The sequence below is a fragment of the Mercurialis annua genome, linkage group LG1-X (assembly GCF_937616625.2).
Source record: "Mercurialis annua linkage group LG1-X, ddMerAnnu1.2, whole genome shotgun sequence".
Classification (NCBI taxonomy): domain Eukaryota; kingdom Viridiplantae; phylum Streptophyta; class Magnoliopsida; order Malpighiales; family Euphorbiaceae; genus Mercurialis; species Mercurialis annua.
Genome location: NC_065570.1, coordinates 11,484,800 through 11,504,653, shown reverse-complemented (window position 1 = coordinate 11,504,653; position 19,854 = coordinate 11,484,800). Strand labels below are relative to the sequence as shown.

The window sequence follows — 19,854 nt, the reverse complement described above, 5'->3', positions numbered from 1 at the left end:
TTTGGAATTTAAGCTTTGAAAAAAAATGGTGACTTATGAGAGGGAGAAAGAGATAATAAGAAGAGAATAATGAAAAAGAAACCAACCACCTGTGCATGTGGTTGTTTTTTTTTTAATCGTGTACCACATATAGGGTTAGGATTAATTATATATTGTGTAAATTTTTTTCGTTTTCAGCTCTGTATTGTAAATGTCAACTTAACATTCAATAAAAAAAATTAGCTTACTTAGCACTTTTGTAAAGAGAGCGTTTGTGGAATATTTGTGTAATTTTCTAGAATCTCGTCCCGATTAGGCCTGCCCCGCGGGCTTGCCATATCCAGATCTACCCAATCGATTCAAAACAGCCCGGCCCAGAACAACAAAGCATGTGAAGTGAAACTGTAGAGACGTACCAGTTCTCTTTAAGTACAGAATCAAAAATCCCCAATTTCTCTCTAAAAATCTAAATAAAATTTCACCCCCGCCCGACCCCCTAGATCTCGCCGGCACATTAGCCGCCGTGTTGCTTCCGGCAATAGCCTTGATCTCCGTCAAATAAAAATCAATATGATAGAAATCTGTACGTTTCTCTCAAAACTCATAATAATGTTATTGATTTACTTCATAATTACTATTCTCTGCTAGTATTATACAGTGTTTCTGAAAATCAATGCTTTTTTTTTGTTGTCGTTTTGATTGAGCAGTTCAGTTAGCAGTCACTGAGAATCAGCAGTAAGCTCACTGCAAGTCAAGGAAGAAAAGAAATGGTAATAATAGTTTGTTACGTATTCATATTAGTTTTTGAAGTGTGGTTTTTTTTTTGCTATGTTATACTATTATTATTGCTCTAATTTCGATATGGGACGTTGTGCAATCGACTCCCGGCACTAAAAAACGTCCACATTGGATTTTTACACTATAAATTGCAAACACATTCCGTCCATTTTCGTTAGAGATGAACTTAATGTGTTTGCATGGAAAAAAATGGATGGAATGACTTAATTTGGATGAATCAATAGTATCGGAACCTAATTTGGACGTTTATTAAGTACATGGATTTAATCGTTAAAAGTGGACCCGGATATGTGTTAAGCCTTTTTCTTAACTGATTTAGGCTCAGCTCATTAGTTTTGATAGTCACTGTTGTTATCAGTTTAGAATTTTTTGTATTTCACATTAAACTATGTAGGTTTAGCCAAGAACTAAATATCTATATGACTACCGATTTGATTGTAACTTGCCAAAGTATGTAACTATTTAATACCTTATTAGAAAAAGGCAAAATTCTTCAAATTTGAATCTTTCAAGCATCTTTTAAGTTGGCAGTTCTTTTTTTCTTTTCTAGCATCAAAAGAGAAACTTATTGAATTGGGATGGTAGGTTTTGATGCTCGTTAAATGTTATCGGATGGTGCAATAAGACGACTTGGTCATGTGTTCCAAATGCATGCGGCTTACTTATAAATGAACCAGTGGAAAACTATAGGAGACAGCATTTATTGTAAAATGTTTCCTTTTTATCAACATGTTTCTTGTATGATCTTATTTTATCATAGTAACTGGAAATAAATTCTTGTGGTAGCTGGATTAACGGGAAGAGAAGCAAATATTATATTGCCTCGGAGAGAAATTATTTTGTTTTCGTTGTTCTTTTACTCATATCATAAGGATTTGTTATCTTTCAAAGTAATTTTTTGTCTAATAGTCTTTTCAGAATCAAGGGGTTTGGATGGGGAAAGATGCTGCCGCGACAAATGATAGTGAATTTAATTATGATAATTCATCCAGAATTGAGCTCAAGCGTTCTCATCAGTGGTTTATGGACGGTCCTGAGACAGAGGTATTTTCCAATAAGAAACAGACAGTGGGAGTTCCAACCAACAATTTGTTTTCAGGATTGCTAAATTCAAATGTTCCTTCATGGGAAACTGCTTCTGGTTTTCAGTTAATCTCTGGCCATTTGTCTGAAAGGTTATGGAATTCTGACTCAGCAAGGCCTGCCAACCTTGATGACACAAACATTTCATCAACTAGCTCAGATAAATTTGACATCGGGAGGAAGGTAGATGAGAATCCATTTGGGAATAATTTCTCATTTGGTTTATCTACGCCAAACTCGCTGGAAGATCCTAGATCAGGTTTAAATATTGGTGGGATTAGAAAAGTGAAAGTTAGCCAGGTTAAGGAATCTGAGAATGCCTTGCCTGTATCGCTAAAAAATGACTATAATAGAGTGGATTGCAATAATGCAGTGTCTATGGCCCATGCTTATGACAACACAAATGAGAATACCATATCAAAGAGCCTTGGTTATAACAAAGGGGATGCCAACGTCATGTCTATGGGTGAAACCTGTAACAGGGAGAGTGACATGTTTGCTCCAATGGAACAAACCTACAGAGAGAATAATGGTGCCATGGCGTTAAGTCAAATATTTAATAATGGGGACAATGATGTCATATCTGCGGGACAATCCTACAAGGAAGATGAAAATACTGTATCACTGGGGCACCTTTTCAACAAAGGCAATGACAGAACCATTTTAATGAGTCAATCCTACAATAAAGTTGATGATTCCAATTTGGACATTAATCAGTGCTATAACAAAGGAGAGAGCACTATAATATCCTTTGGCAGCTATGATGACAGTGATGCAAATCCTTCCGGCAGGCTCATATCAACTTATGATTTATTGATGACTCAATCTTCACTTCAGAGTTCAGATATAATAAATGAGACAGATGTGATAAACATAAATGTGGATGCACTTGTATCCGCCACCCCTATAACTGCCTCTGTAACTGAAAATTCTAAGAAGAAAGAGGATCAAAAAACCTCTAAGAAGGCCCCTTCCAACAGCTTCCCTACAAATGTCAGAAGTTTGCTATCCACTGGAATGCTGGATGGAGTTCCTGTAAAGTATATCTCATGGTCGCGGGAGGTAAATGATAATCTTTGCACATACATATTGAGACAGGTTAATATCATGATGACACTGTTTTTTGCTTATTATCCATATTAGAAGGAGCTCCAAGCTGTTATAAAAGGTTCTGGATATTTATGTGGCTGTGAGACATGCAGTTTTTCTAAGGTGAGTATGTCGATATGATACTTTTCTGTGGACAACTATGTACTTCATTATGTGCAAAATATATAAATGATGATTCTTCAGGTAATTAATGCTTATGAATTTGAGCGTCATGCTAATTGCAAAACAAAGCACCCAAACAATCACATATATTTTGAGAATGGGAGGACTGTTTATGGCATTGTCCAAGAGCTGAGAAGCACACCTCCAAATATGCTGTTTGAAGCTATTCAGATGATTACTGGATCACCTATTAATCAGAAGTCGTTTCGTCTTTGGAAAGGTGTTACAAAGCTTTTGGTTTGAATGTGTTGCTGTGCTATTTAGATAATTGATTTATTTTCAATTCTCTCTATGTAAGTTCTTCCTTCTCATGTGGGATCTTATTCATCTGTGCAGAATCATTTCTAGCTGCAACACGTGAACTTCAACGTATTTATGGAAAAGATGAAGGAAAACCCAGTAATGAAGCAACCCTGTGTCAGTTGTAAGGTAGGGTTTTTTTTTTTGTGCATACAAATGATCTTTTTGGCCACACATTGTAATTCGTTAAGGGTGAAGGGCATTGAATGTTTGCAAATTCTTGGAACTGATTACGACGGAGAAAGTAGGAGAGCAAACTTGCCAAGGAAAGTTTTTATTAGGGTCATTAGAAATGTGAAAGCAGCACATAGCCCTTTCATTTAAAGAGAAATGAAAATCAAATTATACTTTATTTTGGTAATAGAAGGAAACTTTTGTAATTTTAAAGTACCGTACCGTCTTCCTTCATTATTAGGTCTTGTAACATTTGAATGAGATAATCACCTTTTACAAACTGTCTTTCTATGCATTGCGCTTCTTTACATCAAGCGTAGGAGAAGAAATTTCAGTAGGCCTGAGCAGCTTGTTGATCATCCAAAGACACGATCCCCAATATTTTATAAATTGTTTAGCTGGAAAAAATTGATTCTTGCATTACAATTCTTAGTTTAGTCACAGAGAGTACAGTTTGTCCACTAATTTTACTGCAAAATTTTAATCTGTTGACCATTTTGTTAATCTTACGGTCAAAATAGGCGCAGTGACAAACTAGAGATGTTCGAACAAGTGCTTGCTTCTTCTTGTGGAGAACTTGAATCTCTCTAGGCCTCGAAATTTAGGTTACAATATTTATATCTGATGGTTTTCCTGATCGGAATTTTGCTTTCCACGGTTTGCTGTGTTGGATATTTCTATTTGAAGGTTTTCCTGATTGAAGTTTTGCTTTTCATGGTTCGCTGTGTCTGATGTTTGTTTAGTCGGAATTGTTTGGTCATCGTCTGTTAAAGATGGGTATTTGTGGTCCTTGCTTTTACCCCAAACAACAAGATATAGGCCTCCGACGATGATAATAGCACCAATTACCCTGAAAAATAATAGATTAGTTTCAAGTATTTTTTTTGTCAAACTCTGATTTTGGTATCAATGAAGAGATACCTTCCCAGGAACATTTGCTCAGCTAAAATGATTGAACTCATGACTGCAACTATAACCATGCTCAAAGGATTAAAGGCGGTAACGAAAACAGGGCCTCTGTCCTTCATTATAACTCCTTGGATATAGTAAGCAAATCCTGAGCAAACCACTCCCTGCAAGTCTCAGAGATTTAGATTTTGATTTCTCAGGTTCCGAACTTGTAAAACATATTTCTGCTCCGATGAGCACAAAGGAAAAAATAAAAATATCCGTAAGAGCTGAGGTTCTATTCTCATTGCTTACGGTGTATACAGCTGCTAATAATTTAGTGTCCCAGTGCAGAGCCCAGACGCTATTGTTTCCTCTTTCCATAACCATCGCGACTATGCCACCCTCGATGGTGCCGAATAGGCAAATCCAAGCTGTGAGAGAGAGCTCGGTTGGGTAGGTTTTTAGCGTGATTGCCTACATGTTTGAAACGACAGATCACGTTAGGCAGATTATCAAACAAACATTAACGCCCTGGAGGAGAGGCAGCCGCTTACTTGGAGGATGACGAAACCAGCCCAACTGAAGCACCCGATCGTGATGAGCAAGGCACCTTTGATTGTGTCATGCAGACTAACGGCAGATGATCCTCCTCCATGGTAACTGTTTCCATTTACTCCAAACAAATTAACAGCTGGTCCTTTCACCGCTGTCATAACCATGGCTCCTGCTACTGTTGCTATTGTCCCGACTATCTTAGCTTGGCTGTGCAGAGTCTTTATTCTAACCTTCTCAAGCCTATATTTTATACATATTCACATGTTAATTAATCAGCTCTATATGCCATATGGTCTAGACCTGTTCATGGGTCTAGATTCCTACTCTGGTTTTAAAATTTTATTTTTTTATTCTTATTTTAATATTTTTTGTCCATTCTGTCTAAATTTATATTTGGCTTTATCTTTAGAAATCATTTGCAACCGTTGAATACTTTTAAAAACTATTTTGAAATCTGTTGCAAAAGATACTTTTAGAAACCATTTGAAATCCTTTTAGAAACTGTTTTAGAAAGTGTTTCTTTTTTAAAAAAACAACGGTAAATTATATTTTTAAAAATCGTTTGAAATCGTCTTTCAAAAAACGCGCTGGAACGGTATCTGGAACAGACAACTTAAGCACAAAACTAAAACAATAAATTTTGACGCACGTTGGAGTACGGTTTTTGAGTTACAATTTCGGAGTTTGATTTTACAAATTATTTGTATGTATATATTTTTAAACATCCCTACATTAAAAACTTGCAATCCTTGTTAGACCAGCTCCTAATTTTTCCATTCTGATCTATAAAAAAGTTATGTTTAAGGGGCATTTCTTCCTCTTATGCTTAATAATTTATTACAAAAACAATTTTAATGATACAAGCTAATGATGTTGAACCATAAACAAATTTTAGGACTACAATAGTGTGATTAGATATAATTACCCAACTATCCATGCCATAACAAAAGTGACAGCAGGGAGAATATTGACTATGGCAGCAGCAAATGTTGCTGTTGTATATTTCATCCCTAAAAAGTACAAGTTTTGATCAATAACTGGCCTGCCAATAGAAAAATAATTTAAGGATAATATATCAGTTAATTAATGATTAAATGTTAATTGAAGAAATAAATCTAAAGCATTATAACAACCACATACTCCAATAAGCTGAGTGCTATTATCTTAAGAAAGATTGAGCCTGTCATCTTTGGCCTCACTTTCCTGCATATCGAGAAACCAAAAGATGAAAAACCTTAGTAACATTTCACAATATTTGTCATTTATGGTGTAATATGCAAGGTAAAATAAATATTAATTCGATCACTACTTGATGTGGTCTTAATATTTTAATTCAATTACATCACGTGTCGCATTATAAATGAAAAATTCATAATCATACTTAGTGAATTGGAGTTAAATATTTTTGCGTCTATCCGACTATAATACTTTTATAGAACAGTTGTCGATATTTAATTTGTTAATTTTAGATGCTAATATTCATTTTTAGAAGAAATAAAAGAAGGTTAAACAATCTATTCAGTTCTAATTTTGTCTATATGGCTAACGGACTTGACTGAAGAATTGTTGCTCCGTCACTTGACTGGCGGATTTTCACAGACTGAATTGATCGATAACTAGTTGTTTGAAAAATGAACGTTGGTTTACTAAAATATAATAAATTTAATGTTAGTAATCGTTATGTTAAAGAGTTTCGGGTTTATGTTAAATGATGAACGGAAGAGTATAACGAAGGGGGGGGGGGGGGATAAAGAGAGAAAGTACTTGTCGAGAAGAAGAGCGAAAGGGGCAATGACAACGGTGGCAATGGCATGGCGATAGACGACGAGAACATAGTTGCTCATTCCTTGATTAAGAGCGGCTTTCGATAAAACATCCATACCCGAGAGCCCGACTTGCATGACGATCACTGCAATGAATGGCTTCATTCTTTTCAACCAACTCTTCATCTTTTCCATCTCTCTGTTTTTTTTCCTCTCCTTGAGTTTGTGAGAAGAATAAGTTATGAACTTATGACATTGGCAGATACATATTCTTTCTTCTTTATATACATGTTTCTTGTACACTTATTGCTATCCTCATGGTTTCCTCTCAAAAAAATATGTATAAGCGTTGGGCAGCAAACTGCTAGGTTGTGGGTTTCGATTCCTCCCACAAGCGCTCCCTCCTCCTCCAATTATATATAAAAAAAAGAATATGATATTCATAAATTGCGGAATTCATTCATATGAAAAAGTTTACCATGAATAGATTCCAGGTAACAATTTGCATAAAAAATATTACTTTGCCTACATTTTATTTGGTTATCCAATTTTAATTTATTTCAGTTTGAATATCAAATTTCCATTTCAATGACAACATAAGGTTTATAAATATTTTTTGACCAAATTATATCTTATATTTTATTTAAATACTTGATAGTAACTCGATATTTATGTGTTTAGTGGCCGAAAATCCTTCTTGTTGGAATACTGTAATTGAAGTTTAATCATTAAACTAAACTAAACTGAAGTATACCATTACCAAAATAAAATAACTCAAAAGTTTAGTGACTTCGGGAGACAATTATCCAGATTTTCATATATATATATATATATATATAGAGCAATCAGGAAAACGTTTGGCTGCATTTATACCTAATCCTATTTTGTTTTTCAGGTTTCGTACCTAAATTTGGTAGCTAATTTAAAGAATAAGAATCCAAGGGAATTATGTTTGTCTAATTAGATGGATTTTCATTACTTGGAATTTAATTTCCTTTGTAAAAAGGCCTTTTTATATCCACAACTTCGAATAGTATATCAAATATATACTTAAAAGAATTTTAAACATTATGGTCCGCTAATTTTATAAGTTGCAATAAATATAATTCGAAAAAATTGAACTTTTTTTATTATGCCTTGAAAATAATGATATCAAACGTGACCTAAGAGTATTGGCCTTAAAATTATGGATAAATTATTGTATAGCCCCCTTAAATTTATGTTGTTACTTTAGTCCTTTAGTTTTATGTTTTATGGACATTTAGTTTTGGAGTGACGTTGGAATTTAAATTGTTGCTCTTTCTGTTTAAAAGTAGGAAATGACGTTCGGTTGATAATACATTCTATATTATTGGTTTTTCCTTATGAAATTCTTAGACCTCGGTGCTTTCCTATGGTTTTTAACATTTTGCCACCTTTTGCATGCTTTTATAAAAGTTGTGTCATAGTGTTTCTTTATTGCTTAGCAATTTATAAATATTGCTTGAATGTTATTTTGTATCTTTAGTTGAAAGATGAAAGAGCATAATTATAATGGATTCTCAACTAGCTAGCCAAGTGCTTAATTAGGTGTACATAAATTGGATCCCCAAGATTATTAGCATAAGTTCACTTCAAATTCCAATGTAAAAGAAAGAATCAAATATATATTTAATTTATGTAAATAAAGTACGAATTAACCCATTTTAAGGCCTCTAAAGTATAAGTTTTTTGTTCAAAAAGCCCCTTAACTTCAATTAGCTTTTTCTTGCCCCTACCCTTTCATTTTTCGTATTTATAGGCCCTTAGATGGATGTATGTCAAACGCGTGTATTTTTTTTAACGGGCATTCAATGCAACAATTATAGTTATATGTTTCTGCTAAAGTCTAGCTGTTGTTGATAGTTTTATGTTGTTAAAGTTACTACTCAACTCTTTCATCTTATCACACACGTCAGTTATTGCCAGCTCTATTTAGGCCTTGTTGTTTAGTTTACCTGAGTGTAATGTCACGGAGAATGTGCGTGAATTTGTTAGAGAGTTCGTTATGAGCAGTTATTGTTTTCTGCTATGGTAATTATCATTTCAGATTTGTATATATAGATGTTCTTCTTCTTCCTCAAAAGTTAAGAACTTGTAAAAAAAAGTAAAAAAAAAACCATGTAGAACCTTAAACCCCTCCCCCAACATACCCTAACCCTAACCGTCAACCGGCCACCTTCCCCAAGCATGATTCTCAACAGAACTCAGAGACAGATCGTTGCAGGTCTGTCTTCTTTAAAGACTCAACATACAGACAGCAAAAGCGTTTTTTATTTTGAAAACTTCCCCCGTACATGGAAAAACTCAGATTTGGAAGGAGCTTTTGCTAAATACAAGGTATTTGGAAAGGTTTCCCTTGCTAAAAAACGAACAAAACGAGGATGCAGCTTTGAATTTTTCAGACCTATCGTTAACACAGATTTTGATTGGGTCCTCTATCAGCTGAATCCGATAAATATAGGAAAATTTAGGCTGCGAGCATATCGCTCTCGCTATTAGGATGGAGTTCAGAAAGATATAAAGACCTCGATGAAACAGGTTACACAGAAAACGAAAGAGATTTCTCATCCATCCTTTAGGGATAATCGTACCTTTGCAAAGGTGGTCTCTTCTAATGATAGCCACAAGGAAATTGTTTCTGAATTCACAGTTCAGGATACAAGTTTGAAACTTTTGTTAAACCAACACTTAATAAGAGAGAATAATTCAGATTGGTTGGATAGATCTATTGTTGCTAGATTAATTTTAGCTCAATCCATTCTTCATGCAAAGGATTACCTGGTTTCTAAGGATATTATTTTTGATAATATCTCTATAATTAGAGGATTCTTGATTCTCATTACCTTTAATACTATCTTGGATGCGATGCTGTTTTTAGATGGAAAATCCAAACAATTGTTGGATTTTTTTCTATTCGTTCTCTAAAGCAGCTGATTTCACTATACCTACTCTTCGGATGACTTGGTTGTCGATTTCAGGCATTCCTCTTTCACGTTGGTGTCCGAATATTTTTGCAAGTATAGCAAACTGCTTTAGCAAAGCAGTGAAAGTCCATCTGATGGTTTATGTGAAGGAACGACTTGATACTGGTTCAGTTCTTATATCCACTGTGAATGGCTGGATTAATAAATAAAACTTTTCCAGTTTCAATTGGAGATCTGAATTTTACAGTTTATGTCTTCGAAATCGATCAATCGGTGTATTTTGGGAAGCAATATGTATTGGGATCAGATTCTGATAAAGATTTTTGCTGTTCTAATGATGAAAACCGGGAAATGTCTCCTGCAGCTGACGAGGAGAAGAATCAGACTGCTAAATTTCCAACCTCGCCTTCGTTACCTGCTGATCAATTTATCAAAAATAAATTGGATCATTCTAATGCGGATTATTTGTGTGATTCTCTACCGGATTTAGCTGTTGAAACTCCTATTCATGAGACTTCATCCCGTCCTCATGACAACAGCCCACCTACAGAAGTTATTGAATCTTTTGCTCGTCTCCAGGATAACAGCCCTCCTGTGGACCTTTCAAATGTTAATCGGAAAGAAGAAATACAATAGGACTTTATCCTCCAGTAATCTGCTGCCATCTTCTGCTCGTCCATCTTCCGAATCTTCTTCAGTAGATTTTGATAACATGAACAGGTTAATCCTCTCGGCAAAAGAGAAAGTTGCAGCTGGTTCTTTTAACGAAGCCTGAAAAATTTGGGATGTCGGTCATTCTCTGGGATTTTTTCAGAAGGATCACCAGGTGCAAGCTGTTAATCAGCTTCTAACGAACTTGGAGCAGGATCTAGCGAATCGACGATCTTAAGCTTCTTTTCATCGAGGTATTTATTTGTTTTTTTATGTCGTTACCCTTCACTTTTATTGCGTGGAATTGCAGAGGTGGTATGTTGAGCCTTCGTAAGCAACTTTTTATTCGCAACTTGGTTAATAAATATAAGCTTTCTTTTATTGGTTTGGTGGAATCGAAAAAAGAAAGTATCGATGTTTTTCTTATTCGAAAACTTTGGCCGAATTTAGACTTTGGCTTTGATTATGTTCCTTCTAATGGAGCATCTGGTGGTCTCTTACTTATCTGAAATACGGTTCTCCTACAAAATGTTTCTATCGTGAAAAGTGCTCGCTGGATCTGTATGGATTTCTTCTTTGATTCTCATTATATCCGGCATATTCTCATCAACGGCAATAACTTGGCAGCTGAATGATCCTCTTTGTGGGCTGAATTACTTCCTCTTGTTGGTTTTTCTGGTATGGTTTTTATCAGCAGTGATTTTGATGAGATTATGGTTCCTGAAAAGCGTCTAAACTGTATGGGGTTCACTCCTTCAATGCTAGCTCTTCGTGACTTTCTTAACGAGGTTGAATTAATAGACTTCCTTTTCAAAGTCGTTCTTTTACATGGAAGAATTCTTATTCTAGATCAAGAATTAATAGTTGCTTTGCTTCGTTGTGAGCTGCAAACACTTGGACTGCGCTTTCTCTATCCGCTTTGCCTGAAGGTTACTCTGATCATGTTCCTTTATTGTTGCAATAGGATTTATCCATTGATTGGGGTCCCTAACCGTTTCGTTCTATTGACGCATGGTGGGAAAATTCTGAGTTCAAATCTTTTGTTTCCAACTCTTGGTTATCAATTTCGCCGTCTGATAATTCTTTGCAAACAGTGAAAGAGCTTAGAACGAAGATTAAAAATGGAACGAGGAGGTTTTCGGGGACCTAAATAAGAACATAAGACAGCTGCGAGAAGAAATCTCGGCTCTTGATATAGCTGCCTATTCTCGTGTTCTCACAGAATTGGAATCTTCTGATTTGGCTGAGGCAAAAAGTGAGCTTTGGAGGGCTGGTGCAAACATTGGAAGTATTTGGACTCAAAAGGCAAGACTTAATTGGTGTATTAAGGGGGAGAAGAATTAAAAATTCTTCCATAGCATCGCTTCAATGCATTTTAGAAACAATCGTATTTCAGCAGTCATAGTAGACGATGTTTCCTACTCTGATCCTGCAGACACCAAGCATCGGATTAATGCTTTCTTCTCAAATCATTTTGCTAAACCTCATTGTGTTCCCTCTGACATTTCAAGCTTGGCTTTCAAAGGTCTTACAAGCCCAAGAAACGAGTCTTACACGGCCTTTTGATGTTGATGAAATCTATTCAGCTCTTTGCTCCTGCGGTGAAAGTAAAGCACCAGGACCGGATGGTTTTAACTGCTACTTTTACAAGTGAGCTTGGACTGTTCTAAAGGACGATTTTTTAGAGTTGTTTAACTCCTTCTGCAGCAACAATTTTCTGCCTAAAGGAATAAATTCATCTTTTATGGTTTTAATTCCTAAGGTATCGGGTTCTACTAATATTCGTGATTATAGGCCGATTAGCTTCGTGAATGGATGTTACAAATTGCTTTCCAAGTGCCTTTCTATAAGGCTAGCTCCTCTTCTTCCCTGCGTAATCTCTCAACATCAACATGCTTTTATTAAGTGTAATATCCCGTAAAATTTTGAAGTTTAAGTTACGAGTTCCGGTAACAATTTAGTTGTCGACGTAATTAAATTTATTTTATCAGTCGATTCGAAAATGGTTTAATTTTAAGTCCGGGTTAGAAAAAAAGTTAATTAAAATCCGGGTTTCGAAAATATATTATTTTTTATTTAAAAAAAAAAAAGTTTCGGGTCGGGTTCGGTCCAACCAGAATCGGTTGGACCAGGTCTCGGTTGGACCAGGTCTCGTTGAACCGAGACCTGGTCTCGTACGAGATGTGCAGGTCTCGTACGAGACCTGCTGCGGAATTTCAGGAGGGCAGTTTTGCCCCCTGATTTCTCTCGATCTACCAGCGTTTTAAAAACGCTTTCTAAACCAAATATCTTCACCACACATCAGTCTAGCCCTAGCCGCTTTCCTCATTCAATTTCGCTGAGAATCCTTTCCGAAATCATCAACCAAAGTTAAGTGAAAATCATTGGTAAGTTTTTAATTCAATCTCAGATTTTGTTCAAAAACGACATCTCCGTTCATCACTGATTTCTATCTCGTTTCTGAACCAAAATAGGTTTCGCTTCCTTTCAGAGATAGAAGACTCACGTATCTACAAATCCCAACTTTTCGTTCGTCAAACGGTACGTAAACGAACCCGTACCGATCGCCGCCGTTTTACCGTTTTCTGGAAATTTTATGTTTTGATTCTAATCGACATCTCTGAAATTTAATTCGTTCCACAGCCGTTCGGAGGTCGAAATCAGTTCCGTTTGTTTCCCGTGATAGTAGACTCGATCCTCTTCGTTACTACACTTTTCATTCGCCAAACGGTACGTAGATTATTCCGTTTTAATCGCCGCCGTCTTGCCGTATTATTTTGTTTTAAACGGTGTTTCAATATGTTACTGCCATAGGGTATGGATTCTGTTTATGTTGTTATGTTGGGCGAAGTTAGAATCTCGTTGTTTTGATTGTTAAGTGTCATGAGGATTGAAATTCATATTCGTTGATTATGTGATTCAAGTTTGGAGGAAGACGAAATTGAAGGTTTTGGGGTCTGCATTCTTATGTTTTTGTATGCCATGCTTCTTGGAAATTTTTGGGTTACAGTAGCTTATTTTTCTAACAATTAAGTCATGAATTAGGTGTAAGATTAGAAGATCATGTAAGTTATTATAGTTTGATTATAAAATTATGAGGTTTTGAATTGGTAAGTTTTGGATTCGTTTTGAATACTGCAAACATAGGTTGAGTATGGTTAATGTAGAAGATGATGACTTGGCTATTTCTTATTGGTTATTTCAATTTATTTTTGGCTAATGGGTTGTTTTGATCACTGAGTTTTTGTGTCTTAAATCTTTTGATTCTTAAACTTTCCTTTTAACTGTTTTTAATTGGTTTTAATTTAAAATTACGAAATTGGTTTCGACTTATTAATTAGCGGTTTAAATAATATTATTATTTATAATTTAAAATTACTTTGGGCTTTAATACTTTTAAATTTAAATTAATATTAAACTCATTATGGATTTTATGCGATTTTATAATTGACTATATTAAATAAGAATTTGGGGATTTCATTTAATTTAAAAGTTTGTCAAATTAATTATATTATTTTTAAGGCCTAAAAATAATATTTGAATATTTAAAAATTAAATTAATAATTGTTATTAATTATTATTTAATTGTTAAATTTATATTTTTAGCTTAGAATGCCTTTGGGATTAAATTTATATTTTAGCTTTGTTTGTTATTTAACTAATTGAGATAATTGCCGGTAGTATTTAATTACTTGAGTTTCAAGCTATTGAGTTCTATTTTGATATTAATTAATATTTTATTTAATATTAATTATAAACTGTGATTTATAAACTCTGGAATATTAGTTGGGTCGGTTTGGACTTGGGTCACCGACATGTGGGTTTAGCTTGGTAGTTTTGTAAAACTCGGCTAACCCACTATTTGAGGAATTGATTTTATTTATCAATTAAATATTATTTTAATAATATTTTCGGATTGGATTTAAGGCGAACTCAATAGTCTTGAATTAATTACGGCACTACATTTTATTTGAGAATTGTGTTTCTCTGTGATTTATCTGGTTATTTAATTGTGCTAGTCCTACGTGGTGTCTAGTGATCTTAGAGTTAGGGGTCGTACGGATATTAACCTATTTATTATTTTAGACCCGTCGACTGCTCATGCTTCGGAGTCTACGCAGGGTTAGCTGTTTGTCAAGATCACGTGGATAAGCAAGCAGTGAGTTTGTAGTGCTATTTACCGCTTTATTGAGTACCGCAATTTATTTTAATATTATAAATATTTGCGAACTGTTTTTACGGATTATGGAACTGGATTGAAACGAGCTACTCGATAGGCTTGTATCGAGACTGTGTGCACCGGTAAGTACTCTGGGAAACGGCAGACTAAAGTCTTGCTCACGCTGGTATATTTATTTGACGAGGATTTGTTCCCGTCCACTCTGGGTTATCGGTATGCTATGTCATACTTACGCTGGGATCATTTCAATACTGTTTTTCCATAATCATATTATATTAGTATAAAAATGTTTTGATTTAAGGGTTTTAAACTTAATAAATGTAAATAGTATTGCGAACTCATCTCAGTATATCTGACCCCGTTGTTTTCCCAAATTTTCCAGGGTCCACTCCGATTCTTTTGACTCCTCAGAGGTTTTTATGTTATTAAACTAGTTTCTATTTTTCGAACTCTTAGACCGCAGTAGAACTAATTTATTTATTTCATTTGATTATTATACTTTGGGATTATCGATTTGCTCGATTATTTATTGGCATGTTCACTCCGGATTATTTATTTTTATATATAAGGCATGCTGTTAAACTTTTCAGATATTTAAGCTATTTATATTGTTTATTGTTTTTCCGCAAGGCTTGCTACGGGTTTTGGTACGACCATACCCATACCCTAGCGTCGGTCACGATCCACGAAATTGGGTCGTGACATTATGGGTATGAACATCATGGATTGTGTTATGGTTGCAAATGAATTAATTCATTTTGCAAAGAGAAGGAAAGACAGACATCTTATTTTGAAACTTGATTTTCACAAGGTTTTCGACGGCTTAGACTGGAATTATTTATTGAATGTTAAGCGTTCGATGTCGTTTCTTGATAAATGGTTAGACTGGATTTCTACATGTTTATCCTTTGCTTTCTCTTCGGTTCTGGTGAACGGTAATCCTTCTGATCCTTTTCAGCTTAAATGGGAGTTAGACAGGGCGATCCAATATCGCCTTACCTGTTTGTGTTAGCCACAGAGGGGCTAAAAAGTATTCTTTATAAAGCAACGGAGATGAGTCTTATTAGTGGTCTTTCTTATTCGGATGTTGCTGATCTCGTCTCAGTCCTGCAGTTTGCTGATGACACCATTCTTTTCCTGCCTTATGACTTGGATCAGCTTCGCACCCTTACTCGCATTCTTCATTGTTTTGAATTAATTTCAGGATTGAAGATTAATTATCATAAAAGTCCCTTTTAAGCATCCATGTTTTTAATTTATATTTGAACCCGACAGCAGAAGTAGTAGGCTGTAGAGTTGAATCTTTTCCGATTAGCTACCTTGGTTTACCTTTAGCTGTGAGAAGAGTTCCTATTTCGGTTTGGGACAATGTGATTCAGAAGTTCAAATCAAGACTTTCTCTATGGAAAGGCTCTATGTTATCTCCTGCAGGGAGACTTGTGCTGTTGAAATCGGTTTTTTATAGTTTGCCGATTTATTTTATGTCTATTCTAGCCATGCCTATGAGTGTTCAAACTGATCTCGAAATGTACATGAGAAGATTTCTCTGGAAGGCGATTCTTCTTCAAGAGTTTTTTTGTAAAATCTCTTGAAATATCATTTGTCGTGATTTTAAGAATGGCGGTCTTGGTGTTTGTAGCCTGAAAGTGTGGAATCAAAGTCTTTTGTTTAAATGGCTTTGAAAAATTCGTTCGGCAAATCAAAATTCTTTGTGGTTTGGTATTGTTTCTTCTTGCTCCTCTATATCTCCCTGGAATGATCTCGCTCATGGCAACATTAACCATTTTTCGTACATTTGGAAGGGAATTAGACGTGTTTGCTGTATAGATTTGGTTGCTTGGAAATAGTTTACGTCTAATGTTGGTTTTATTATTGGTAATGGGAGATCGGTTTCTCTTTGGCATGATGATTGGACAAGAAACGGTTCAGCGTCTACTCTCTTCCCTCATTTATATCAGTTGTCCAACATGAAAAACACTCAAGTGTTTAAAGTTATCGCTGCTGGTTAGAGGTGGCGTCGAAGACTGCGTACAGCTGAAGCTGCTTCTTTCACCGAATTGTTGTTTCTGTTTCAGCAGTCTGTCCTTCATGCTGGAGCTGTCAGTTCGGCTACTTTGGATGAGGAAGATGAGCTGATCTGGAAACATGCTAACAGGGGCTTCATGGTGGCATCAATGTCTTCTATTCTTAGGTCAGTTTGCACTTCTTCGAACGGGTTGGAAGCTTTTTCTATCTGCTGGAAATCAGATGTTCCTCCACGAGTCCAGTTCTTCTTATGGACGGCTTTTCATAAGAGCGTTCCTTCTCGTTCTTTCCTTGCTTACCGCAGAATTATTCAAGACAACAATGTGGGTTTCTTTCTTCCCTTTGTCCTTGCCTATCGCATCATTAACCCTTTGTTTGGGGCTCGTTGCGATTGTTGTGGAGAAACTTAAACAATAGATCATATTTTCTTACATTACTCTTTTGCAAGAAAAATTTGATATGTAAATTTATAAAAATTGGACATTGCTTGGGTTTTGCCTTCTGCTTTTGAAGACTTCTTTTTTCAATGGATGGCTACTGTCCCAAATGGTGGATGTAGAAAGCTTTGGAATTCTACTTAGTTTTTTTTATTTGGAAAATTTAGAAATGTCGTAGTAAAAGAATTTTTCAGCATAAGGATTCTTCTCCGGACGATGTTATTTTCAGAAGCTTCATTAATGTGGATTTCTATTATAAGTGTAATCATCCTTTTTTTTTATTCGGCCTTAGATTTGTTTAGAAATCCCGATAATATTTTTCTTTCTTGATTTGTGAGTTGTAACTATTTTGACCTTTTCCTTATTTTTACTTTGCCTCTTTTTGGCTTTCAATAAAGTTTTCATTCATAAAAAAAATTTGCATTTTAAGATAATCAAATTCCTCAACTAATTCCCTCAATTCTAAAAATGTACTAATAACTGCATATTGTATTTCTTAATTCCATCAATTTATTAATTAGCTAGTTTATTAATAAAGTAATATTATCTCCATCTCATTTAGAAAGCCAATTTATTACTTCACACGTATATTAAGGTGGTAATTTCCTGAAATACATGTTATGGTAACTTATTTATACTTTTATGTATCAAGTTTTGATTTTTTTTACCTTTTTTTATTTATGAAAAATACCATTTTATTTTTTAATTTTAAAAATACCTTTTTGGGTTTCCAATTCCGGTTTTTGGTTTTTTCGGTTCGGTCGACTGAACCGACCGACAATTTTTTATATAGTGTAAGATTAGTGTATATATAGTGTATATAAAATATTAATTTTATTTTTTATAGATTTTTTTCTGGAATTTTTTTTTAATTTTTATAGTGTAATAGTAGTGTATATATATAGTTTTTTATGGTGTTTATATAGTGTAAGATTAGTGTATAAGTAGTGTATATATAGTGTATAAGTAGTGTATTTATGGCATTTTGTAGTGTTTTTTGTGGTTTGCACCATGAAACACTGCAAATATACCATAAACATTACAAATACACCATAAACACTGCAAATGCACCATAAATATACTAAAAACGGCAGAAATACAATATAAATACACCAAAAATACACTAAAACGTAAATATATTATAAAATTACTACAAATGCACCATAAATCAATTTTTTCTTTACAAAATCAGTAGCAATAAACAAATCTATGAATAAGAGAAGACAAAATAAATAATTATATGAATAATAGAACAATTTTATAAACAAAAAATTATAGATTTACAATAATTTATTTACAAAATATTTAAATCATTATAAAAAACCTAAAAATTACACAAATCTAAAAACGGGTCGAGAAATCCATAGCGCGAACTGAAGAAACGAACAGACTAGCGCGAACGAAAAAGACGAACGGAAAAACGACCGGAAACGACGAGAAATCCATCGAAAGTAGACGAACGGAAGTGCGACTGGAAAGACGAACGGAAAAGACGAACGGAAAAGTAATCGGAGGAGATAAACTGAAAATCAAATGAAAAAGAAAAAGAGAAAAAAAAAGAGAAAAAAAGGTGGTTATGTAAAAGTTTAACCTAAAATGAGATAAGACTTCTTTATATATTGGATATTTTTGATTAATAAGTTAGTTTATTAGGTAACATAAGATAAGAGGAAAAGATGGGTCAAAATGGTGTAAATATTTTACTCAAAACAGGTATTTAGAAAATAATCCCTATATTAAGACGATATAAATTATAATTTTTATTCATGTTTTGCTCTAACACTCTTTATAGAGATGTTTAAAAATGAATATATCTTATTTTTGCCTATCTCATTTTAAATGTTCATATCATATTTTTGATGTCATTTTAATTTTATTTTTCTTTTCTTTTTAAATTTAATAACTATAATTTTAAATACAATTTATAAGATCATCACGATAAGAATAAAATAAGAAAAAAATATATGATTGTCTTTCTAATACATATCCAAAAAGCATGTCTATCTTTTTAAATGGGACGGAAAGACTATTAGATGTGATAATAATTTTGACTATATTTAATTAGTTTAATATCCCAAAAAAACATCGACTTTTAAATCATTTTTCAATTTCACCCCGACGTTGTAAAATCGTCAATTGTACTCAAATCCACATCTTTCACTTTCAATTGTACCCATAAATACTAAATTGATTTCTTTTCCATTAAAAAGGTTAAATAAGTCATTTATTTTGAATTTTTCTAAATGAAAAAAGTTGAATAAGTAATTTGTAAGGATTTTTCTTTTTGAATTTCTTTCAAATGGAAAATAATGTAATTTATAAAATTGGGTACAACTGAAATCTATAGTTGTGGATTTAGATATAATTTGTAATTTTACAACGTTAGAGTGAAATTGAAAAAGGACTTAAAAAATCGAGATCTTTTGAGACATTAAACCTTTTAATTTCACTATTCTAATTAATGACATGAGTAAATTTTCACTAATAAAAAACGATAGAGAATAAAAATGAATTATGATCATGCACTTGTTGTTTTGGGAATCTATATTTATCTATTATGTTGTAAAATATATTTAATTTTTAGAATCTCTAAAGGTTAAAATAGATAAATTATGTGAAGAAATACAATAAAACTCTTCAAATGGGACACACAATAATGAGACTTTGTAATTGAACAGGAGGAAGTATATATTTTAATTGATCTATATGTAAAGAAGTAGTAAGTGGATCTCTGTTGGAATCAAATCAAAATGAAATAACTATTGATAATAAATTAAAGTTTTTGAACTATTTAATATAAT

At 33.9% G+C, this 19,854-nt stretch overlaps 2 protein-coding genes across 4 annotated transcripts; one reads left to right on the top strand and one right to left on the bottom strand.

The window, feature by feature from the left end:
- The first annotated feature begins 417 nt into the window (after positions 1-417).
- On the top strand, positions 418-3,886 carry LOC126659810 (uncharacterized). 3 transcript variants are annotated; one of them, XM_050353155.1, is made up of 6 exons: positions 418-562; positions 687-749; positions 1,696-2,922; positions 3,004-3,072; positions 3,154-3,352; positions 3,469-3,886. In XM_050353155.1, the coding sequence occupies exons 2-6, from the start codon at positions 747-749 to the stop codon at positions 3,558-3,560; spliced, it is 1,590 nt and encodes a 529-aa protein (XP_050209112.1). In that variant the 5' UTR covers positions 418-562; positions 687-746; the 3' UTR covers positions 3,561-3,886. The 3 variants fall into 3 exon arrangements, with proteins under 3 accessions (XP_050209112.1, XP_050209104.1, XP_050209100.1); XM_050353147.1 differs by having other exon boundaries at positions 1,687-2,922; positions 3,007-3,072; XM_050353143.1 differs by having other exon boundaries at positions 1,687-2,922.
- A 99-nt stretch (positions 3,887-3,985) lies between these two features.
- Positions 3,986-7,087, bottom strand: LOC126659829 (WAT1-related protein At2g37460-like). The gene is made up of 7 exons (XM_050353161.2): positions 6,817-7,087; positions 6,193-6,255; positions 5,978-6,094; positions 5,052-5,292; positions 4,810-4,971; positions 4,528-4,679; positions 3,986-4,456 (listed from the first exon to the last, which is right to left on the bottom strand). Exons 1-7 carry the CDS (start codon positions 7,008-7,010, stop codon positions 4,222-4,224), a joined length of 1,164 nt encoding a protein of 387 aa, XP_050209118.1. The 5' UTR covers positions 7,011-7,087; the 3' UTR covers positions 3,986-4,221.
- Positions 7,088-19,854: the final 12,767 nt, after the last annotated feature.

Excerpts from the sequence above, each read along its gene's own strand:
- LOC126659829 (XM_050353161.2), bottom strand. The coding sequence starts at position 7,010 with ATGGAAAAGATGAAGAGTTGGTTGAAAAGAATGAAGCCATTCATTGCA. Across the intron at positions 6,095-6,192 it reads ATAGCACTCAGCTTATTGGA|GCCAGTTATTGATCAAAACT; the intron begins GTATGTGGTTGT and ends TTCTATTGGCAG. Across the intron at positions 5,293-5,977 it reads GTTATGGCATGGATAGTTGG|GCTTGAGAAGGTTAGAATAA; the intron begins GTAATTATATCT and ends TATAAAATATAG.
- LOC126659810 (XM_050353143.1), top strand. Across the intron at positions 2,923-3,003 it reads ATATCTCATGGTCGCGGGAG|AAGGAGCTCCAAGCTGTTAT; the intron begins GTAAATGATAAT and ends TATCCATATTAG. Across the intron at positions 3,353-3,468 it reads GTCGTTTCGTCTTTGGAAAG|AATCATTTCTAGCTGCAACA; the intron begins GTGTTACAAAGC and ends TCATCTGTGCAG.